This window comes from Ranitomeya imitator, chromosome 2 (assembly GCF_032444005.1).
Source record: "Ranitomeya imitator isolate aRanImi1 chromosome 2, aRanImi1.pri, whole genome shotgun sequence".
NCBI lineage: Eukaryota > Metazoa > Chordata > Amphibia > Anura > Dendrobatidae > Ranitomeya > Ranitomeya imitator.
The window spans coordinates 840,089,898-840,115,556 of record NC_091283.1 but is presented as its reverse complement, the minus strand read 5'-3'; the positions used below and the strand labels follow the sequence as shown (position 1 = coordinate 840,115,556).

At 45.8% G+C, this 25,659-nt stretch overlaps 1 protein-coding gene across 4 annotated transcripts in view; it reads left to right on the top strand.

Annotated features, from left to right (window-relative positions):
• The window catches only part of SORCS1 (sortilin related VPS10 domain containing receptor 1), an 810,676-nt gene that overhangs the window by 755,174 nt on the left and 29,843 nt on the right, over positions 1-25,659 (top strand). For all 4 annotated transcript variants that reach the window (XM_069754250.1, XM_069754247.1, XM_069754248.1 and 1 more), the window contains exons 22-23: positions 571-683; positions 5,017-5,148. In XM_069754250.1, the coding sequence (XP_069610351.1) occupies positions 571-683; positions 5,017-5,148 (245 nt within the window). The remainder of the gene's footprint in view (positions 1-570; positions 684-5,016; positions 5,149-25,659) is intronic.

Here is a 25,659-nt window from a genome sequence, read left to right as displayed (position 1 = left end):
TTCCCTTCACTTCTTTCTTTGCTTGTGTGCTTTCCTTACCTTCCCTTTTTCCTTCTATTCCTTCCTTTTTTCTTTCCTTTCCTTTTCCTTCTTTCCTTCCTTTCCTTTCTCTTCTATCCTTCATTTCCTTTCTTTCTTTCTTTCTTTCTTTCTTTCTTTCTTTCTTTCTTTCTTTCTTTCTTTCTTTCTTTCTTTCTTTCTTTCTTTCTTTCTTTCTTTCTTTCTTCATTCCCTTCCCTTTCTTTTCCTTTCCCTTCCTTCCTCCCTACCTCCCTTCTTTTCCTTCCTTTGTTCCTGCCTTGACTACCTACCTGCTTCCTTCCCTTTCCTTCTTCCCTTCCTCCATTCCTTCCTTTGTCCCTTCATCCCTTCCTTACTTCCCTTCCTCCTTCGTTTTTCCCCCTTTATGAGAGGGGATGAGGTCGGAGCAGATTGTGGTCGCTGTATTTCTTGTGTTATCTCTTTCTGTTGTTTCAGAGCATTTATTCACCCACAGTCCAGAATATTTCGCACATTTTCCCATGCTTCCTCTCGTCAGCACTATTAACCCTTACCATTCACTGATTACAGAGCAGTTTCAGTCTCTGCGATTGTCGTTTTCACCGAACCTTGATGATTTTAACCCCGACATTCCGGAGTGGAGGCGAGACATCAGCCGTGTGATTAAGAGAGCGCTCATGTATGTAAGTGCCACCGTCATTTGCTCCGTCACCCCCTGGGTTTATGCCCTGTAGGTACAGCGCCCCCCGTACAGGCAGAGCAGGCAGGGGTCCGGTCTGGGGAGCTGGAGCAGACCTCAGGCCTCCAGATGGCGATGCGGATCATGAAAGTGTCCCACCTGGCGGTACAAACATTGCAAACAAAACGGTAAGAAAGGCGATGTGTCTATACATGAATGCAGATCAGTGCCTATAGGTTCACATTGCGTTAGCAGCAGCCCGTTCAGCACATACGCTAACGGGCTGCTGATAGCGCAAGTGCCTGCGCTACATCGCGCTAGCGCAGATAGAGCATCTGCTAGCTCCATCTGCGCTAGCAGTGACGGACCCGGAAACGCTGCAGCCCGCATCTTGGGTCCGTCACTCAAATGACGGCACATCGCTAGCGCACGCCCATTGTAGGCGTGCGCTAGCGATGCGTTTGCCATTGCATTCAATGGCGGCGTTAACGGACTACCTTACACCGCGTTATGCTGCGGTATAACGTAGTCCATTTTGAATGCAATGTGAACCTAATCCGGCATCCAGCGATCCAGAGTCTGAGAGACCGGAGCGTGATAAAATGGAAAATATTACTGATCAAAGATAATTAAAAGGAAATTACTGAACAACTAGGAAACTAAATAAAAAATACATGTGTTGGATGATATGTTGAATAATTTTGGGTTTTCTTAGGATGAGTTCACACATTGCAGATTCGCTGCAGAATTTGTTATGGATAATTCTATATCTATTCCATTTATCTAAAACAGGAACAGAAGCAATTTTCAGAAAAATCTGCTGCATGAGATAGATAATAGATAACATATAGATAGATAATATATAGACAGATAGATAGATAGATAATAGATAGATAATAGATGATAGATAGATAATAGATAATATATAGATAGATAATAGATAGATAATAGATAGATAATAGATGATAGATAGATAATAGATAATATATAGATAATAGATAACATATAGATAGATAATATATAGATAGATAATATATAGATAGATAATATATAGATAATAGATGATAGATAGATAATAGATAATATATAGATAGATAGATAGATAATAGATAGACAGATAGATAGATAGATAACATATAGATAATAGATGATAGATAGATAGATAGATAGATCATTGATAATAGATAGATAGATAGATAATAGATAATATATAGATAGATAGATAATAGATAGATAGATAGATAATAGATAGATAGATAAATGATAGATAGATAGATGATAGATAGATAGATAATAGATAGATGATAGATAATATATAAGCAGATAATAAATAAATAGATAGATACTATATAGATAATAGATAGTAGATAGATAATAGATAGATGATAGATAATATATAAGCAGATAATAAATAAATAGATAGATACTATATAGATAGATAATAGATAGTAGATAGATAATAGATAATATATAAACAGATGATAGATAAATAATAGATAATAGATAGATAATAGATATATAGATAATAGATAGATAATACATAGATGATAGATAATAGATAATATATAAACATATAATAAATATATAGATAATAGATAGATAATAGATAATATATAGATGATAGATAATAGATAATATATAAACATATAATAAATATATAATATATAGATAGATAGATAATAGATAAATAAATAGATAGATAGATAGATAGATAAATAGATAGATATTAGATAGATAGAAAGACGAGGTAGATGATGGATGGATAGATGGAAATAAGGATAGATGATGACACGTGGCCCTCGGTGGCCCCTGGTGACACAGCCTTACGGCTCCTCCAGGGATCAGGTCGCCCCTCTTTTGCTGTCCGCCGGTTACAGCCGCACATTACATGTCTCTTGGTTCCGGACGGTTTGGGTTTCGCTTCTCTTTACATATTTTTCTTTTTTTTTCTGACCAGTTTGCTGTTTGGATTGACAACAAACCTCCGGTCACGGGGGACGTTCCGATGTTCGGTCCCTTCCAGCGTCCCAGTGACTCCGCCGTCCCTTCCTGCCACCGTCCATCTGTCACCCGCTGATTTGCACTTTTTACAATGTTTTTGTTGTTCTTTTCTACATTATTAAACACTTATGGGATTAGTTTCTGGAGCAGAATGTCGCTTTCTCAGTGCTGAGTTTTTCTTCAATTTTCTTGCAATTACTAAAGAGCCATGGAGTCACCAGCCGCAGAGCCGGGAGCTACGGAGCCTGTTCTGCAGCGATGCCCGGAGGCGGCCGGGTGCTCAGCCGAGCTAGCAATGGCAATAAATCAAGCAGTGCCAGGCAAGCTCTGCAGCGAGCGCCCGGCTCCTGCCCCAGCGAGGCTCCTCGGGGGCCAGGCTCTCCGCACGGCGCGGCGCAGCGCGGCGCTGCCAGCTGTGTCTGAACCTGGATCCTGGCTGTAATTATACCAGTGAAGGACAGCACATGGCGCACAGTCAGGAGGCTGCTGATTCTTCACTGCCTCCACCTGGAGAAATGTGCTGTACCGTGCTCTCTAGTGCTCTCTGTTATCCTCCAGGTCAGACTGGACAGCAGAAAAAGCAGGAAACGCTCAGCCCCCAAATCACTACTCTGTCACATATCGAAGACCTTTCAGAAAAAAAAATGTCACTATGTATTTATTTTTTGTATATATACAGTATGTATTTATTTTTTGTATATATATATATAGTATGTATTTATTTTTTGTATATATAGTATGTATTTATACTATATGTACAGTATGTATTTTTTGTATATATACAGTACGTATTTATTTTTTGTATATATACAGTACGTATTTATTTTTTGTATATATACAGTATGTATTTATTTTTTGTATATATACAGTATTTATTTTTTGTATATATACAGTATGTATTTTTTGTATATATACAGTATGTATTTATTTTTTGTATATATACAATATGTATTTATTTTTTGTATATATACAGTATGTATTTTTTGTATATATACAGTATGTATTTATTTTTTGTATATATACAGTATGTATTTATTTTTTTGTATATATACAGTATGTATTTATTTTTTGTATATATACAGTATGTATTTATTTTTTGTATATATACAATATGTATTTATTTTTTGTATATATACAGTATGTATTTTTTGTATATATACAGTATGTATTTATTTTTTGTATATATACAGTATGTATTTATTTTTTTGTATATGTACAGTATGTATTTATTTTTTGTATATGTACTGTATTTTTTTTACTGCAGCAGATACATTATATTCAAGAAGCTTCTGTATATAATCCTCATCTATAAGTAAAGAAGTCTATCAAACAGTAAAATAAAGTAAAAAAGAAACACAAAAATTCCAAACCTATTTTGGATTTTATTTCTTGCTATAGATGTAGATGAAAACTGGCAAGTCCTAAAAGTTTCATAAAGTAGTTTCACTTTACAGTCCTCCTGGACTTCAACATCGTTACCCCACCCCCATAGCCCTCCCCCCCCATGTTCTATAATTAACAATTAATTAATTTATTAATAAATATAAATAACTTTTTATTTTTAATTAATGAATTACTTCATTTGAACATGTCCAAAATAATTTCTTTTTACATTTTCAGATTCTTTAGAATTTTATTTTTATCTCATACAAGGTCCCAAATCCTCATTTTAGAAATAGAGATTAATGATAAAGTCCTGGCTGCTTGTAGCCACCACTAGGGGGAGCTCAAGAGCTTACGGTAGACGTCTCCCATCCATCAGAGCTCCCCCTAGTGGTAGTTGAAGGCAGTCAGAATTTTATCATGTAAATTTCTGCCTGTGTGGAAGGAATGCTTCTGTATCAGAAAAGCAGAACTGCAACTGTTAGAAAGATAAATTAAGAATCAGCTTCTTGTTTTTTGGGGCTTAATTCTCAAGTCTATCAGCTTTCCTAATAAAAAAAATGGCTAGGTAAATGCCTGCATGGTGGGGGTCCAACTACTGGGATCATGTGGAGCCATCTGGAGGCAAAGTGACAATGTTTTGCAAGTGCAGTCCATTGGGGGTCACAGTGGTCAGACCCCCATTATTGGACATTGATGACCTAAGTGGAGAACCCAAGTTACAATGCATGAGTCAGTGCTCCAGGACCCCAAGCTAACATTTAAGATGAAGTCCAGCAAAGATCAGGTGCCATGTCCAGCCAACAACCCGGGCATGCAGGTGTATGGGAGGGGGTCTTCATGGAATAGTGCGGTGCACCTCTGCACCATCCACAAGCTGTCATAAGTGTTTTCCCCAGTTATTTTTCCATGTCTGGATTATTTGAGGCTAAACCTGTTATGTGTCCACACAGGCCACGGGCGTGAGCAGCAGACAGATCTTAGTGGCGGTTCTCCCCGGACTCCCAACATCCGCCGAGCTCTTCATTCTCCCCTATCAGGATGGCACCGAGGAGAATAAGAAGAAAACAGAAGATCTATCCCAGGTAATAGACATGTCCTGGAGAATTAGGCTGAGAAGCTTTAGATTACCCCCGAGAACAGACAGCGCAGTAGAAGGATGCAGCAGAGCTGACCTTGTTGCAGAACTGTTTCTTGTCTTCACTGGTTTCATCCTACGGATCATTTATTGGCTCATAGTCACGTCATCGTGGTGGAGAGTCTAGGGCGTCCATTCACCTGGAGAAAGGTATTGATTGCCCTGGAATCTGCCCAAGGAACATTGATTTGTATTTGTCACCCCGCTCTCTACTATGTTTGTGCCTTTGCATTTACTTTTCATGATGAACGCCCACTCTCCAAGAACTGCAGGCACCGGTGCACGATGACGGAGTAGCGCTCTCTGTGTAGGCGATATACAGTCCTGGCCAAAAGTGCTGGCACCAATGCACGATTATTGAGTAGCGCCATTTGTGTAGGCAAAATACAGTCATGGCCGAAAGTGCTGGCACCGGTGCACGATTATCGAGTAACGCCATCTGTGTGGGAAATATACAGCCCTGGCCACAAGTGCCGGCACCAATGCACGATTATCAGGTAATGCCATCTGTGTGGGCAATATACCATCATGGCCGAAAGTACCGGCACCAATGCACGATTATCGAGTAGCGCCATCTGTGTGGGCAATATACCGTCATGGCCGAAAGTACCGGCACCAATGCACGATTATCGAGTAGCGCCATCTGTGTGGGCAATATACCGTCATGGCTGAAAGTATTGGCACCGGTGCACGATTATCGAGTAGCGCCATCTGTGTGGGCAATATACCGTCATGGCCGAAAGTACCGGCACCAATGCACGATTATCGAGTAGCGCCATCTGTGTGGGCAATATACCGTCATGGCTGAAAGTATCGGCACCGGTGCACGATTATCGAGTAGCGCCATCTGTGTGGGCAATATACCGTCATGGCTGAAAGTGCTGGCACCGGTGCACGATTATTGAGTAGCGCCATCTGTGCAGGCAATATACAGTCATGGCTGATAGTGCCATCACCGGTGCACGATTATCGAGTAGTGCCATCTGTGTAGGCAATATACAGTCATGGCTGAAAGTGCTGGCACTGGTGCACGATTATCAAGTAGCGCCATCTGTGTAGGCAATATACAGTCATGGCTGAAAGTGCTGGCACAGGTGCACGATTATCGAGTAGCGCCATCTGTGCAGGCAATATACAGTCATGGCTGATAGTGCCTTCACCGGTGCACGATTATCGAGTAGTGCCATCTGTGTAGGCAATATACAGTCATGGCTGATAGTGCCATCACCGGTGCACGATTATCAAGTAGCGCCATCTGTGTAGGCAATATACAGTCATGGCTGAAAGTGCTGGCAGTGGTGCACGATTATCAAGTAGCGCCATCTGTGTAGGCAATATACAGTCATGGCTGAAAGTGCTGGCACAGGTGCACGATTATTGAGTAGTGCCATCTGTGTAGGCAATATACAGTCATGGCTGATAGTGCCATCACCGGTGCACGATTATCGAGTAACGCCATCTGTGTGGGAAATATACAGCCCTGGCCACAAGTGCCGGCACCAATGCACGATTATCAGGTAATGCCATCTGTGTGGGCAATATACCATCATGGCCGAAAGTACCGGCACCAATGCACGATTATCGAGTAGCGCCATCTGTGTGGGCAATATACCGTCATGGCCGAAAGTACCGGCACCAATGCACGATTATCGAGTAGCGCCATCTGTGTGGGCAATATACCGTCATGGCTGAAAGTATTGGCACCGGTGCACGATTATCGAGTAGCGCCATCTGTGTGGGCAATATACCGTCATGGCCGAAAGTACCGGCACCAATGCACGATTATCGAGTAGCGCCATCTGTGTGGGCAATATACCGTCATGGCTGAAAGTATCGGCACCGGTGCACGATTATCGAGTAGCGCCATCTGTGTGGGCAATATACCGTCATGGCTGAAAGTGCTGGCACCGGTGCACGATTATTGAGTAGCGCCATCTGTGCAGGCAATATACAGTCATGGCTGATAGTGCCATCACCGGTGCACGATTATCGAGTAGTGCCATCTGTGTAGGCAATATACAGTCATGGCTGAAAGTGCTGGCACTGGTGCACGATTATCAAGTAGCGCCATCTGTGTAGGCAATATACAGTCATGGCTGAAAGTGCTGGCACAGGTGCACGATTATCGAGTAGCGCCATCTGTGCAGGCAATATACAGTCATGGCTGATAGTGCCTTCACCGGTGCACGATTATCGAGTAGTGCCATCTGTGTAGGCAATATACAGTCATGGCTGATAGTGCCATCACCGGTGCACGATTATCAAGTAGCGCCATCTGTGTAGGCAATATACAGTCATGGCTGAAAGTGCTGGCAGTGGTGCACGATTATCAAGTAGCGCCATCTGTGTAGGCAATATACAGTCATGGCTGAAAGTGCTGGCACAGGTGCACGATTATTGAGTAGTGCCATCTGTGTAGGCAATATACAGTCATGGCTGATAGTGCCATCACCGGTGCACGATTATCGAGTAACGCCATCTGTGTGGGAAATATACAGCCCTGGCCACAAGTGCCGGCACCAATGCACGATTATCAGGTAATGCCATCTGTGTGGGCAATATACCGTCATGGCCGAAAGTACCGGCACCAATGCACGATTATCGAGTAGCGCCATCTGTGTGGGCAATATACCGTCATGGCCGAAAGTACCGACACCAATGCACGATTATCGAGTAGCGCCATCTGTGTGGGCAATATACCGTCATGGCTGAAAGTATCGGCACCGGTGCACGATTATCGAGTAGCGCCATCTGTGTGGGCAATATACCGTCATGGCTGAAAGTACCGGCACCAATGCACGATTATCGAGTAGCGCCATCTGTGTGGGCAATATACCGTCATGGCCGAAAGTACCGGCACCAATGCACGATTATCGAGTAGCGCCATCTGTGTGGGCAATATACCGTCATGGCCGAAAGTACCGGCACCAATGCACGATTATCGAGTAGCGCCATCTGTGTGGGCAATATACAATCATGGCTGAAAGTCCCGGCACCAGTGCACGATTATCGAGTAGCACCATCTGTGTAGGCAATATACAGTCATGGCTGAAAGTGCCGTCACCGGTGCACGATTATCGAGTAGCGCCATCTGTGTAGGCGATATAAAGTCATGGCTGAAAGTGTCAGCACCGGTCCATGATTATCGAGTAGCACCATCTGTGTGGGCAATATACAGTCATGGCTGAAAGTACCGGCACCAGTGCACGATTATCGAGTAGCACCTACTGTGTAGTCAATATACCGTCATGGCCGAAAGTGCTGCCACCGATGCACGATTATCGAGTAGCGCCATCTAGGCAATATACAGGCATGGCTAAAAGTGCTGGCACCGGTCCATGATTATCGAGTAGCACCTACTGTGTAGTCAATATACCGTCATGGCCGAAAGTGCTGGCACCGGTGCACGATTATTGAGTAGCGCCACCTGTGTAGGCAATATACAGTCATGGCTGGAAGTGCTGGCACCGGTGCACGATTATTGAGTAGCGCCATCTGTGCAGGCAATATACAGTCATGGCTGATAGTGCCATCACCGGTGCACGATTATCGAGTAGTGCCATCTGTGTAGGCAATATACAGTCATGGCTGAAAGTGCTGGCACTGGTGCACGATTATCAAGTAGCGCCATCTGTGTAGGCAATATACAGTCATGGCTGAAAGTGCTGGCACCGGTGCACGATTATTGAGTAGCGCCATCTGTGCAGGCAATATACAGTCATGGCTGATAGTGCCATCACCGGTGCACGATTATCAAGTAGCGCCATCTGTGTAGGCAATATACAGTCATGGCTGAAAGTGCTGGCAGTGGTGCACGATTATCAAGTAGCGCCATCTGTGTAGGCAATATACAGTCATGGCTAAAAGTGCTGGCACAGGTGCACGATTATTGAGTAGTGCCATCTGTGTAGGCAATATACAGTCATGGCTGATAGTGCTGGCAGTGGTGCACGATTATTGAGTAGCGCCATCTGTGTAGGCAATATACAGTCATGGCTGAAAGTGCTGGCACAGGTGCACGATTATCGAGTAGCGCCATCTGTGTAGGCAATATACAGTCATAGCTGATAGTGCCATCACCGGTGCACGATTATCGAGTAGTGCCATCTGTGCAGGCAATATACAGTCATGGCTGAAAGTGCTGGCACAGGTGCACGATTATTGAGTAGCGCCATCTGTGTAGGCAATATACAGTCATAGCTGATAGTGCCATCACCGGTGCACGATTATCGAGTAGTGCCATCTGTGTAGGCAATATACAGTCATGGCTGAAAGTGCTGGCACTGGTGCACGATTATCAAGTAGCGCCATCTGTGTAGGCAATATACAGTCATGGCTGAAAGTGCTGGCACCGGTGCACGATTATTGAGTAGCGCCATCTGTGTAGGCAATATACAGTCATGGCTGATAGTGCCATCACCGGTGCACGATTATTGAGTAGCGCCATCTGTGTAGGCGATATACGGTCATGGCTGAAAGTGCTGGCACAGGTGCACGATTATTGAGTAGCGCCATCTGTGTAGGTGATAGAGGTCACATCTGTACCTGCAGGAGAAGGGCAGAGCAGTTAATGTTTCAGCTCCCTCACCCTCATCCACAGGCAGGACTATTGTCGGGGCAGATTTTGGAGCCTTTCTCGGGAATAAGAGGTCTCCCGGCATATTTGAGAAGACCAATAATAATACAGTAGTTGAGGTCCCTGATGGAGAATTTGCATGTTGTGCCATAAGCTTCATGGTATGTCACGGTCCATAGGCTGTGCCATAAATGTAGAATAGTAGGTCCGTATCTCAAGAGCCTTATCAGGTGCCTCCTGGACACAGTGGTGACTCCGCATGCGCGGTTCTCTCCATTCATTGGTATGAGAGCTCTTAAAATTGGTGAGTGCGCTTACGCTGCGATGGGCACACAATGTCCTACATATGGGACCTAAATATATCATAGACTCATGAATATCCTGTGGCTTTGTCTGAAAATGTTCAGGACGATCACACTGCTCTAAGGACTAGAAAAACCCTCCAGAAGCTGCAGTCCTCTGTGCAACCACTGGAAGAACAATTTCCACAATTTTGGCCAGACTGGGTTTTATCGAACATTTATTCAACCCCTAACATGGCAGTGAGGGCAGTAATATAACTTTTATTACTTTTCTTCAGTTTTCCTGAAATTGTTTATGGCAAAAAGAGTGCACCCCTCACCAAAAAGTCATACATCTAGTATTTTGTATGACCTCCATGATTTGTAACGACGGCACCAAGATTCTATTCTAGAAGTGGAATTAACAAGTTGGCGACATGTTACAACATCTACCATTTATCATTATTTAAGAAGAGTCTTTTAGGTCTTGGATGCTGGACGGAGAGTGGTGACAACTTGTCTCTCCAGAGCTCCCCATAGGTGTGTGGTTGTCAGGTCAGGAGACACTTGCCCACTGAGTCATTGTCACCTGTTCTTCGGAGATGCAATAGATGTGAGTTTTGTATTATTGTCATGTTGGAAAAGTGCTGTCTACCGAGGACCGGAGTGATGGCGGCTCCTTCTGTCACTATAGAGCAGCACATATGTGACTTCATGATCCCGTCAATGACATGTCGGCCCCGACACCAGCAGTTCATGAGCCACCACATAAGGAGACTGCTACCACCAGGTCTCACTGGAGGCACCAGGCAGTTTTCTTTGTAGTCCTCACCTTTTTGACACCATCCCTCCAGAATACAGGGTCCCAGTATCTTCTTATTTTCAGCTTGGGCCCTGACACATTATAGGCGTCTTTTTTATCCATGAGCATTAGGAGCAGCTTCCTATGTGGATGACCCCCATGCTGCCGTTCCTCTGCAGTGCGCACTGGATTGTGTCTCCGGGTCACCTTTGTACCTTTGTAGATAACTACAGGATACTTAGGCTGGTTTCACACTTGCGTTTTCATCTGCAGCGTTTTTTTCCCTATCTTTAACATTAAAAACGCATGCTTTTTTTGTATACGCGTTTGGTCACGTTTATAAACGCATGCGTTTTTTTTCTGCATGCGTTCATTTGCAGAAATGCAACTTGTAGTAATTTTTGCGGCTTTTTTTTGCCGCAAAAAAAGCATGCGTTTTTTCGCGGCAAAAAAACCTATTGATGTCTATGTAAACGCATGCGTTTTTAAGCACATGCGTTTGTTTGCGTTAAAAACGCATGCGTTTTTATTTTAAAAAAAACAGAAAACACACTGATATGCCACCCCCCACCATAAAGGTGATAAAGGGATCCTAACCCTAACCCTAAACGTATCCTAACCCTAACCCTATCCCTAACCCTAAAGGGATCTTAACCCTATCCCTAACCCTATCCCTACCCCCAACCCTACCCCTAACCTTAACCCTAAAGGGATCCTAACCCTACCCCTAACCCTAACCCTTAAGGATCCTAACCCTAACCCTAACCCTAAAGGGATCCTAACCCTACCCCTAACCCTATTCCCTTTAGGGTTGGGGTTAGGATCCCTTTAGGCTTAAGGTTAGGGTTAGGATCCCTTTAGGGTTATGATCCCTACCCCTAACCCTACCCCTAACTATTTCTGTTTATAGTGGGTTTTTTACTTTATTTTGATGATTGGCAGCTGTCACACATTTCTCAGCATGCGTTTAAAAAACGCAAACGCATGAAAAAACGCATGTAAACGCGTCAAAACGCCGCGTTTTTTTCACCACATGCAAAAACGCATGCGTCAAAAAAACGCAGCGTTTGTACGCGTTTACATGCGTTTTTTCACCATGCGTTTTTTTTTTAAACGCATGCGTTTTGAAACGCAAGTGTGAAACCAGCCTTACATGTGGATTTTCTCCCCCCTTCTCATCAGTAGACGCTCCTGCTTAGGAGGTTACTTCCATGGTTACTGGACAACTCTATGATATACTGCAGCTCAATCTTTGTTACATTTTTGTATCACTTTTGCTCCAGATTGATGAGAAAAGCTTTGCTGATCTTCTTGTGGCCTTCACCTTTCTGGTGTAAAGAAATTATTATCTTTCTGAGGTTTTGTGACATTTCTCTTCCATGTGGTGCCATTGCTGACAACATGAAAAGTGAATGGGTTTTCTTTGCTAAGTATCACCCTTTTTTAGTCACCCATCTACTGAACACTGGTGTAATGATTAATTAGACTTACCAGTGGCTGAATACTTGTTAGAATTTTGTAGTCTAAGTTTCAGTTTTGCTCCTAAGACTTCCATTGGGGTGTACTCATTTTGCACCATGGTCTTGACAGAATTTGATAGGAAAATTTCTTTATTGGGTGAGCAAAATAACATAACTTGTTTGCAATCAATGCCCGGCATTTTGTAGTATGATATCCCATAGAAAATCTGAATTCTATTTCATTATTTTTCTGCAAAGTTGTTCATCTTGTGCTGCTCTTCTCCGGATATGTTGCTCTCGTTAGTGACTGCTTCCTCGGAGACATTATTTGATGTCCCTTTTTTGATGTGTATAACCTCAAGAATGTAAATTAGAAGTCTAACCTTCATTCCTTTGAAAAAAAAAACAGCTGACATGTCAATATAATATTCCAAATTGAGATATTCCATCTGACACCATCAGTGTCGCCTTCCATAAGGTCTTGTTGTTAAAGCTTCATGATTACGCGTCCCTTATGTGGAGCTGTGATGACTTGGGTCGGTCACCTTAGTTCCTGATGTCTCTTGTTCTTCGTGTAACAGAAGGTTTTATGATCCCTTAGTTGCTGACTTGCTGCTGTCATCCTCCTTACCTGCAGCGAACGCCATCCTCCTTAACTAAGATCTCAGCCTCGACTGTATTTTAAATTAGGTCTTGAGAAATAATTGATAAGACCTTTCACTGGAAGATCAAAACCTAGCTTGCATTTTCGTGATGACTAGGACTGAGGTGCCATGTTCTCTGATGGATGTGCCGGGGGAACGGTGCTAACTCCACAGATATGAATGGCCATCGGTGCACAACAAAGAGGCGAATTCCTGGAAATGAAGCACAGGTGTTCACTGGCATAAAGTCCTTCTTCTCGGGCATTATGGACACCGGATCTTATCACGGAAATGTTTTTTACGGAACTGGCAACAGTAATTTATAATTCTTAAGGTGCCAACACACATTGCATAAATGTCAGCTAAACCTGCTGATTTTAAAGAAAAATGTCAACCCTCCAGACACTAGATATTGGGCGCTTACCTCCTCTATTCCCCTCGGGACTTCTCTGTACTCTCTAGCCAGTTCTGTCCTCTCTAGACACCTCTCTCTTCTTCCAGACCCCTCTGTCTCCTCCAGACTCTTCAATCATCCTCCACATTCCTCTATCCCTTTTCAGACTCCTATATTCTTCACTAGACGGCTCTGTCCTCTCCAGACGGCTCTGTTCTCCTCCAAACTCCTCCTCCAGACTCCTCTGATCTCCTCCAGTCCTTCTCTAGACCCCTCAATCCTCCTACATATCCATCTGTCCTTCACTAGACCCCTCTGTCCTCTTCCAGACTCCTCTGTCCTCCTCTAAACCCCTCTGTCCTCCTTCTGGCCCATCTGTATTCTTCGAGACTTCTATTTCCTCTAAACCCTTCTGTCTTCCAGAACAGTTTGTCCTCCTCCAGACTGTTCCTTCCTTCCCTAGACCCTTCTGTCCTTTTCTAGACCCCTCTGTCCTCTTCTAGACCCTTCTGTCCTCTTCTAGACCCTTCTGTCCTCTTCCAGACTCCTCTGTCCTCTTCCAGACCACTCTGTTCTCTTCCAGACTCATCTGTCCTCCCCCAGACTCCTCTGTCATCTTCCAGAATCCTCTGTTGCCTCCATACCCCTCTGTCCTTCTCTAGATCCCTCTGTCTTTCCCTAGACCCATCTGTCTTATTTTAAACTTGTCTGTCCTCCTCCAGACTCCTCTGTCATTTTCCAGACTCTTCTGTTGCCTCCAGACCCCTCTGTCCTTCTCTAAACCCCTCTGTCCTCCTCCAGACCCTTCTGTCCTCCTTAACACCCCTCCTCCAGACCCCTTTCCCCCTCCTCAACATGCCTGCTCCAGACCCCTTTCTCCTTCTCCAGATTCCTTTGTCCTTCTCTTGATCCCTGATCCCTGTATCCTTCTCTAGACCCCTCTGTCCTCCTCCAGGCTGCTCTCACCTTCTCTAGACCTCTCTGTCCTCCTCCACACCCCTCCTCCAGACCCCTATCTCCTCCTCCACACGCCTCCTCCAGACCCCTTTTTCCTCCTCCAGACTCCGCTATCCTTCTATGACCCTCCAATATATTCTGATGCAGAATGAAAGAATGTTATCAATGAATTTTAACTGAGGTAGTGCCATAATTAAACATTTTTATAAGGACATTTTGGGCCTCTCGGGACTTGGCAGTAGTTATTCTACACAGGCCACTGCAGTTGCTTCTGAAGCTTGAGCTCTGCCGCCTCCTTTGCTCTGGTTCCCTGCGCGCCGCCTATAGAGCTGAGTATCATCTGTAGGGATTCATGCTTTCAAGTAGGCATTATTTAGTGTTCAGAAATGCAATGTGGATAGGTCCAAACAGGTGCAGTTTTATTACCTTCATAAAACTCCAAACCGAAAGCAACCTCTTCTGGGCACAAAAGTATAATAGCAAATAAACGGTTCATTAAGCAGGCGCATGTATGTCAGTGCAGGCTCACCCGAACAGATTACAGTACTTTCTCTTCGATCAAACTTTATTCAAATAAGAGTTATAATCCCACCATATCTCGGTATCACCTACAGCCTGAGTTCCATTGCCAGTCCAATCAAAAGTGTTCAACTCCAGGCACAATTCACACTGAACAGGCTGCAGCTTCCCCACAGTTCTCTGCAGCTCCAACACACAGACTGCTCAGCTTTCCTAGCTGACCCATGCAGTCTCCATTCAGAGAGACTCTGGCACGTCTCTCTCCTAGCTATAGCTCACATTTTGGCTGGTCACTCACCAGCAGCACACTCGACTCTGCTCAACATCCAGCAGACCGACAAACCTCTAGTGAACACAGGCCCTGGTTCTTAGTCAAAGCTAGTCAGGTGCATCTAACCAAGACCTGCAGCGCTACGATTTAACCCTAGCCTATCAGGCTTTGCTACATGTCCTATTCATTTCAATGCAACCATACAGCTATACCTAACACAAACTGCACAACCCTTTCAACTCTCAGTATAATCTAGAAATTAGCATCTTATCGCCCAGTGCATTCTGCAGGAGTAGCCCCCATACGATCACACTGCCTCCGCACCTCGGTTCCTCCAGAATGAATTGTCTGAATTCCCAGGACGATCGGCTCAGACATCAACGCGGCAGTGATTATTTTCCAGCATCTTATCGCTTTGGTAAAATGCAATTCTGAACTCCAGACATTCGCGAGGAGGACGGTCCCTCCTGGCTCCAGCTTGAATATTATATTCCGAGAGAAGTCTTTTCCTTATGTGATCCCCAAGTCTCAGTTGTCATAAAGAGAGAACAGATAGCGAGGGAGGAAACAGAGACAGAAAATACTCAAATGTGTTGTCTGGGCATCGGCTCCACTCAGTCATCTCTTTAGTGCTGCAGAATTTGTGGATGCTGTCATATAACAGATCTGTGCACTAATAATATAATATTGTAGAAGTACAAGTGCTCCTGCTCTATCTGAGACCCCTCACATTTATTTGCACTCTGAGTTTTTCTTACAATGGATTCCTAAAAAAAAAACCTTCTGCCTGACCAAAATTCTCATGTGATCACATTCCATGTTTTGGAGCAAAGTGGTAATGTGTTGCTCCTAATCCTAAGGGACCTTTAGGCTCCAGATCAGATGACTGCAAACTCTGTGCCCCCTATAGCTGCTCTCATGTAGCCGGACTGCCGGTCCATTCATTCCAGGGCAGAAGAGACCTTCCTGTGTCATTGCACATGCAGTCTGATTTGTGGACATCACGATATAGAAGAGACGCTGAGCAGAGTGATGTACGAGTTTAGTGGAAATATTCAGCATAAGTTGTTATTTATTCCCTGAAATCCCTGGTGTTTGTATGTATGAGTCCAGTGGGCGGTCCTTCTAGTGACTGACAGCTACCTGTGCATGCCGTCATAAAGAGAAAACTGTCAATCACTGGACTCGTATACCTACAAGCAACAGGGAATTCAATGAATAAAATGCAAGTTTTACTGAAAATTTTCCCAGAAAGTGTTGATCAATCTGATCGTCCTAGTGTGGCCAGTCCTGTATCTGTAGTCCCCTGGTCCTGATGTGGTCAGTCCTGTATCATTGTCCCTGGTCCCGGAGTGGCCAGTGCCTGAAACCCATATCTTAGTCCTGGTGTGGCCAGTGCCTCAACCATGTCCCCTGGTCCTGGAGAAGCCAGGACCTGAACTTCGTCCCCTGGTCCCAGAGCAGCTAGTGCCTGAACCTCATCCCCTGGTCTCAGAGTGACCAGTGCCTGAACCTTGTCCTTTGCTCCTGGAACAACCAGTGCCTGAACTTCATCCCCTGCTCCCAGAGCGACCAATGTCTGAACCTCGTCCTCTGGTCCCGGAGCGGCCATGCCTGAACCTCATCCCCTAGTCCCAGAGTGGCCACTGCTTGGACTCTGTCCCCTGGTCCCTGAGCGGCCAGTGCCTGAACCTCGTCCTCTGGTCCCGGAGCAGCCATGCCTGAACCTCATCCCCTCGTCCCAGAGTGGCCACTGCTTGGACTCTGTCCCCTGGTCCATGAGTGGTCAGTTCCTGAACCTTGTGCTCCGGTTCTGGAGCAGCCATTGCCTTAACCTCGTCCCATGGTCCCTGAGCGTCCAGTGCCTGGTCCTCGTCACCTGGTCCCGGAACGACTAGTGCCTGGACCCTGGAGTGGTCAGTGCCTAAACATTGTCCCCTGGTCCTAGTGCGCCAGGTGCTGTTCCCAAAATCCCTTGGTCCCAGTGCGGCCAGTGCATGAACACTATTTCCTGGATCATGAGTGGCTTAACACTGATCCAGTATCTTAGACCGGCGTGTCTGAACTAGCCCTGATCAGTGTCAGTGTACGTGACCCCTGAGGACAGCAGCTGCAGTATCGGGCTCTGCCCATGAGTTGTACCTGGCGGCTACCTGCTGCACAAGCCTGGCCTCACCACTAGAGGCTCCAGTGAACACCAAGGTAGCTGCTTAGTTATGTCCCTTCCTGGGCAGGTCTGGCCCTGAGGGACAGTGGGTCCACAAATCCATGTGGGCCATGGCTTGGCGTAACATTCGTCTCCTCCTGCCCTATAACATCCTGCCTGCAGATCAGATACCATTTTTCACATGACAGGTTCCCTTTAATGACTGATTTTCCCAAGGATTTGGTGACTTTTCGGGAATGTTGTTATGTGCTCTAATATGAATCCATATTCTCCAAGTGCCATTATCAGGGGTCTGTCCGTTGCTCTGATGCTACATAATACAGCAGACATACGAGCCTTTAACCCCATGGGAAACCATCCATAGCAGATTAGGAGGTATGTCTTCTATGGATTGGGGACCTTTGAGCTTCCTTGGCCTATAGGATTCGGGTGCGACTTTCCCCAATAGCTACAACCCGTACTAATCACTCTGTAAAGCAGCAAATTTACCTTTTCTATATGTGAAAAATGCAGCGCAAGAAACTCTTTTCCCCTCGAAATAGGTTTTTGCGATGAAGGACAAATCTTGGATGGTTTCTCCGAGCTCTGAAATAATTACTCCCGAAATTGGACACGTTCCACCTCTGCAATAAAACATTATCTAATTTGTTATGCTGCTTTTAATATCTTCGACCTAGATCCTGCTTAATAAGAAAATCCAAATGCACTAGTGAGTCAGGTGCGGGACCGTGGATTAGGGTCTCTCTGGGCCCGTTCTGCAAAAATCACCGAAGGTTTAAATGCTGAGTTGGCTTCCGTAAGTTGACTCCGCTGCAACCACTGACCTAAATCAAACTCTTAAGTGTCTATCACTAATCACAGGAATATTAATCTTTCTGGCTAATTAGATGTTTCTATTCATTTCTTGTCCTTGGTGAAAAATGACTCATGAAAAATGAGCCCCATTACAGGATTATTCCTTCTCCTGACAACACATTTAATTCTGAAGATGAAGAAGAGTTAGCGGTGGAACCAAAAATAGTCCCGAGCGCTAATTATTTCTATAGGACTTCAACTGTTAGAGAAGATCCAAAGTTCAAGTTTTTTTTTCTGCTTAATGGTTCCTATAAAATGTTCACTGGGTGGAAAACCAAAAAGAAAATTAGGATTACGAGACATGTCAGGAAATAAAAACTTTTTATCTTCAGAAAACAAAAGCTCTTTCAATGTATTTTTTTTTATCAATACAGTCAAAAAAATACACCCCATCCTGGATCTCAACCCACACCTCTTTCTGCCCCTTACAAAAAAAATAGTTCTCGTACATTATCTAGACATCACTCATCGCTCTTTCACCTTGGACGCATGGACACATCTCTAGATGACCTCAATAACCCCCAAGAGGATAGGAAATATAAGCGCCTTCCATCTGGACATGAGGAAACACAGCCAGAGGCTATTGAGGTCGGACAAGAACTGGCAATGCGGCTGACGTGCTGGTAGCCAGAGCAATGTGGACTGAAGATGTAGTGCTATAGACTGAAGATGTAGTGCTATAGACTGGAGATGTAGTGCTATAGACTGGAGATGTAGTGCTATAGACTGGAGATGTAGTGCTATAGACTGGAGATGTAGTGCTATAGACTGGAGATGTAGTGCTATAGACTGGAGATGTAGTGCTATAGACTGGAGATGTAGTGCTATAGACTGGTAGACTGGAGATGTAGTGCCATAGACTGGAGATGTAGTGCCATAGACTGGAGATGTAGTGCTATAGACTGGAGATGTAGTGCTATAGACTGGTAGACTGGAGATGTAGTGCCATAGACTGGAGATGTAGTGCCATAGACTGGAGATGTAGTGCTATAGACTGGAGATGTAGTGCTATAGACTGGAGATGTAGTGCTATAGACTGGTAGACTGGAGATGTAGTGCCATAGACTGGAGATGTAGTGCCATAGACTGGAGATGTAGTGCTATAGACTGGAGATGTAGTGCTATAGACTGGTAGACTGGAGATGTAGTGCCATAGACTGGAGATGTAGTGCTATAGACTGGAGATGTAGTGCTATAGACTGGAGATGTAGTGCTATAGACTGGAGATGTAGTGCTATAGACTGGTAGACTGGAGATGTAGTGCCATAGACTGGAGATGTAGTGCCATAGACTGGAGATGTAGTGCTATAGACTGGAGATGTAGTGCTATAGACTGGTAGACTGGAGATGTAGTGCCATAGACTGGAGATGTAGTGCCATAGACTGGAGATGTAGTGCTATAGACTGGAGATGTAGTGCTATAGACTGGAGATGTAGTGCTATAGACTGGTAGACTGGAGATGTAGTGCCATAGACTGGAGATGTAGTGCCATAGACTGGAGATGTAGTGCTATAGACTGGAGATGTAGTGCTATAGACTGGTAGACTGGAGATGTAGTGCCATAGACTGGAGATGTAGTGCTGTAGACTGGAGATGTAGTGCCATAGACTGGAGATGTAGTGCCATAGACTGGAGATGTAGTGCTATAGACTGGAGATGTAGTGCTATAGACTGGAGATGTAGTGCCATAGACTGGAGATGTAGTGCCATAGACTGGAGATGTAGTGCTATAGACTGGAGATGTAGTGCCATAGACTGGAGATGTAGTACTATAGACTGGAGATGTAGTGCCATAGACTGGAGGAGATGTAGTGCCATAGACTGGAGGAGATGTAGTGCCATAGACTGGAGATGTGGTGCCATAGACTGGAGATGTGGTGCCATAGACTGGAGATGTGGTGCCATAGACTGGAGATGTAGTGCTATAGACTGGAGATGTAGTGATATAGACTGGAGATGCAGTGCTATAGACTGGAGATGCAGTGCTATAGACTGGAGATGTAGTGCCATAGACTGGAGATGTAGTGCCATAGACTGGAGATGTACTGCCATAGACTGGAGATGTAGTGCCATAGACTGGAGATGTAGTGCCATAGACTGGAGATGTAGTGCTATAGACTGGAGATGTAGTGATATAGACTGGAGATGCAGTGCTATAGACTGGAGATTGCAGTACCGTAGACTGGAGATGCAGTGCTATAGACTGGAGATGTAGTGCTATAGACTGGAGATGTAGTGCCATAGACTGGAGATGTAGTGCCATAGACTGGAGATGTAGTGCCATAGACTGGAGATGTAGTGCTATAGACTGGAGATGTAGTGATATAGACTGGAGATGCAGTGCTATAGACTGGAGATGTAGTGATATAGACTGGAGATGCAGTGCTATAGACTGGAGATGCAGTGCTATAGACTGGAGATTGCAGTACCGTAGACTGGAGATGCAGTGCTATAGACTGGAGATGTAGTGCTATAGACTGGAGATGTAGTGATATAGACTGGAGATGCAGTGCTATAGACTGGAGATTGCAGTACCGTAGACTGGAGATGCAGTGCTATAGACTGGAGATGTAGTGCTATAGACTGGAGATGTAGTGCCATAGACTGGAGATGTGGTGCCATAGACTGGAGATGTAGTGCCATAGACTGGAGATGTAGTGCCATAGACTGGAGATGTAGTACCATAGACTGGAGATGTAGTGCCATAGACTGGAGATGTAGTATTATAGACTGGAGATGTAGTACTATAGACTGGAGATGTTGTGAGATAGACTGGAGATGTACTGCCATAGACTGGAGATGTAGTGCCATAGACTGGAGATGTAGTACTATAGACTGGAGATGTTGTGAGATAGACTGGAGATGCAGTGCCACAGAATGGAGTTGTAGTGACTAGTCATGAGCAAGTATACTCGTTGCTCGGGTTTTCCTAAGCATGCTCGGGTGGTCTCCGAGTATTTGTGAGTGCTCAGAGATTTAGTTTTTGTTGATGCAGCTGCATGATTTAGGCTGCTAGATAGCCTGAATACATGTGGGGATTCCCTAACGACCAGGCAACCCCCACATGTATTCAGGCTGGCTGGCAGCTGCGTGGACAAAAGCGAAATCTCCGAGCACGGCAAAAGACTCGGAGACCACCCGAGCATGCTTGGGAAAACCCGAGCAACGAGTAAAGTTGCTCATCACTAGTAGTTACATAGACTGGAAATGCAATTTGCCCCCAAGGAATAGACGGACAGACAAATGACAGAATCTTCTCACTGGAAGGCAAGACCTGACACCAGAGTAAATTCTGTTATTTTGTCTGTCCCGTCATGCCCCAGGATGGAGCACATGTCATTGTCTCCTTACCTCCACAGTACCCTTCTCATGGTGTCCCCTGCTGGGTAATACACTTTGCTTTAGGGGAATTTGCATTTCTAGTTTTCAAAATCGTATGTCATTTTTTAAGCTCGTTAAGTCGTTACACGGACATACCACCAGTCTAAGCACAAGTGTCCTCCCCAGCAGTCCTGTAATACTGCCCCCTGTGGGGAAGAGGGACTGCAGTCATTCTGCAGTTTTGAAGACAATTTTTTTGTCCCAAGTTGATAACCTTTTAATTGGTTTAGTTCTCTTAAATAATGAGGTATCAGAAAAACTCAATGCTGGCTCCCCACTCCCATCCTCATTGCTGCTAACCACAATATTCCTAGGGGTCCACCTGGCAGAGAACCCCTCCAATGTAAAAGGCAAAGCGATTCATGAGATCTCTGGTAAAGAACCGACGGGGGAACACTCAGTCGGCCTCTGATTATATCAACAGAACAAATGTATCATTGGATGGAACATGGGGTCAACATGAGGATGGAGCCGCTGCTCATCAATGGGGCTCATAGGGGTCGGTTCATAATGTGAGACCCCCCCTCTACAGTGCCCACATACCCCTCCACAATGCCGTATACCCCCCTCCACAATACCCATATACCCCCCTCCACAATGCCCGTATACCCCCTCCACAACACCAGTATACTCCCACAATGCCCGTATACCCCTCCACAATGCCCATATACCCCCTGTCACTGGGTCCTTCTCCGGTATCACACAATCAACACAGCTAGAGTATAGTAAACAATTCGAAGACCTTTATTTAGGCAAAAATACAAAAGGTCCATATACGATCCACCACACAAAGGATAAGATAGTCCAGAACATGAATGCAGTTCAGTAACAAGATAAAAGTCCAACAATCCAGCAGACAGAGGATAGCATAGTCCATATACTCTTCTTTCTCTCTGAGATGCTGTGAACACATCATAATTCCACACAGGATCTGATCTGTGTGTCACCTCCCTGATATTTACAAGTCCCCCTCCTCATTCACAGGTCAGGAGGGGGAAGGTCTCAGGGGCTCATTGTTTCTACAAGCTAGGTCAACATGTCATTGGCATATTAGCAAACAATACAGTGCTGTGGGGGCTGATATCAGATGGCAGCAACAGCCATTCATCAATTAGCAAATAACTCCTTCTACAAGAGAACACCATGAAAACAAGTAAAATAGAAATATACACATAGATGATACCCACATAGCATATCACACCATCACCCCCCCTGCACAATACCCTTCTCCACAATACCCGTATACCCCCTCCACAATACCCATATACCCCCACAATGCCCGTATAACCCCTACACAATGCCCGTATACCCCCCTCCACAATGCCCGTATACCCCCCTCCACAATGCCCATATACCCCCTCCAGAATGCCCATATACCCCTCCAGAATGCCCATATATCCCCTCCGCAATGCCCGTATACCCCCCTCCACAATGCCCGTATACCCCTCCACAATGCCCGTATACCCTCCTCCACAATGCCCATATACCCCGCTCCACAATGCCCGTATACCCCCCTCCACAATGCCCATATACCCCCTCCACAATGCCTGTATACCCTCCTCCACAATGCCCATACACCCCCTCCACAATGCCCGTATACCCCACTCCACAATGCCCGTATACCCGCTCCACAATGCCTGTATACCCCCTCCAGAATGCCCATATACCCCCTCCACAATGCCCATATACCCCATCCACAATGCCCATATACCCCGCTCCACAATGCCCGTATACCCCCCTCCACAATGCCCATATACCCCCTCCACAATGCCTGTATACCCCCTGTACAATTCCCGTATACCCCCTGTACAATGCCCATATACCCCCTCCACAATGCCCATATACCCCCCTCCACAATGCCATATACCCCCCTCCACAATGCCCGTATACCTCCTCCACAATGCCATATACCCCCCTCCACAATGCCCATATACCCCCCTCCACAATGCCATATACCCCCCTCCACAATGCCCATATACCCCCCTCCACAATGCCATATACCCCCCTCCACAATGCCCATATACCCCCTCCACAATGCCCGTATACCTCCTCCACAATGCCCGTATACCTCCTCCACAATGCCCATATACCCCCCTCCACAATGCCATATACCCCCCTCCACAATGCCCGTATACCCCCTCCACAATGCCCGTATACCCCCTCCACAATGCCCGTATATCCCCTCCACAATGCCCATATACCCCCTCCAGAATGCCCATATACCCCCTCCACAATGCCCATACACCCCTTCCACAATGCCCGTATACCCCCTCCACAATGCCCGTATACCCCCTCCACAATGCCCGTATACCCCCTCCACAATGCCCATATACCCCCTCCACAATGCCTGTATACCCCCTCCACAATGCCCGTATACCCCATCCACAATGCTTGTATACCCCCTCCACAATGCCCGTATACCCCCTGTACAGTGCCCGTATACCCCCTCCACAATGCCCGTATACCCCCTCCACAATGCCCGTATACCCCCTCCACAATGCCCATATACCCCCCTCCACAATGCCATATACCCCCCTCCACAATGCCCGTATACCTCCTCCACAATGCCCATATACCCCCCTCCACAATGCCATATACCCCCCTCCACAATGCCCGTATACCCCCTCCACAATGCCCGTATACCCCCTCCACAATGCCCGTATACCCCTTCACAATGCCCATATACCCCCTCCACAATGCCCGTATATCCTCCTCCACAATGCCCGTATACCCCCTCCACAATGCCCGTATACCCCCTCCACAATGCCCGTATACCATCCTCCACAATGCCCGTATACCCCCTCCACAATGCCCGTATACCCTCCTCCACAATGCCCGTATACCCCCTCCACAATGCCCGTATACCCCCTCCACAATGCCATATACCCCCTCCACAATGCCCGTATACCCCCCTCCACAATGCCATATACCCCCTCCACAATGCCCGTATACCCCCTCCACAATGCCATATACCCTCCTCCACAATGCCCATACACCCCCTCCACAATGCCCGTATACCCCACTCCACAATGCCCGTATACCCCCTCCACAATGCCCGTATATCCCCTCCACAATGCCCGTATACCCCCTCCAGAATGCCCATATACCCCCTCCACAATGCCCATACACCCCTTCCACAATGCTCGTATACCCCCTCCACAATGCCCGTATACCCCCTCCACAATGCCCGTATACCCCCTCCACAATGCCCGTATACCCCCTCCACAATGCCCATATACCCCCTCCACAATGCCTGTATACCCCCTCCACAATGCCCGTATACCCCATCCACAATGCTTGTATACCCCCTCCACAATGCCCGTATACCCCCTGTACAGTGCCCGTATACCCCCTCCACAATGCCCGTATACCCCCTCCACAATGCCCGTATACCCCCTCCACAATGCCCATATACCCCCCTCCACAATGCCATATACCCCCCTCCACAATGCCCGTATACCCCCTCCACAATGCCCATATACCCCCTCCACAATGCCCGTATACCCCTTCACAATGCCCATATACCCCCTCCACAATGCCCGTATACCCTCCTCCACAATGCCCGTATACCCCCTCCACAATGCCCGTATACCCCCTCCACAATGCCCGTATACCCCCCTCCACAATGCCCGTATACCCCCTCCACAATGCCCGTATAACCTCCTCCACAATGCCCATATACCCCTCCACAATGCCCATATACTCCCCTCCACAATGCCCGTATACCCCCTCCACAATGCCCGTATACCCCCTCCACAATGCCCGTATACCCCCTCCACAATGCCCATATGCTGTGTCTCACAGTAAGTACGTAATCCCCCTGATGAATTTACGCCGTCTCCATTTCTAGGGGTTGGCAGCCATCATGTTACGTGTCTTGGCTTTATCCTTTAGCTGCTACAATGTGGAAACGTTACCGCGACACTGAATACAGGGGGCACAGAGCCTTTGTGATGTGCAGGAAAGGGATATTAGCAAAGTCTCTATCTTTTCTTAGCTTTTTTTCATATTTTACATACTTTCCTAGTTACTTGGATTTGCACTTTTCTCCGCAATTTATTTTACTGAATTTTCGAAAAAATATGTAAAAGAAAATGAGAAGCTGAAACCGCCGTCGTTCTTCCTCCAATTCCCCATGGATCTGTTCAAG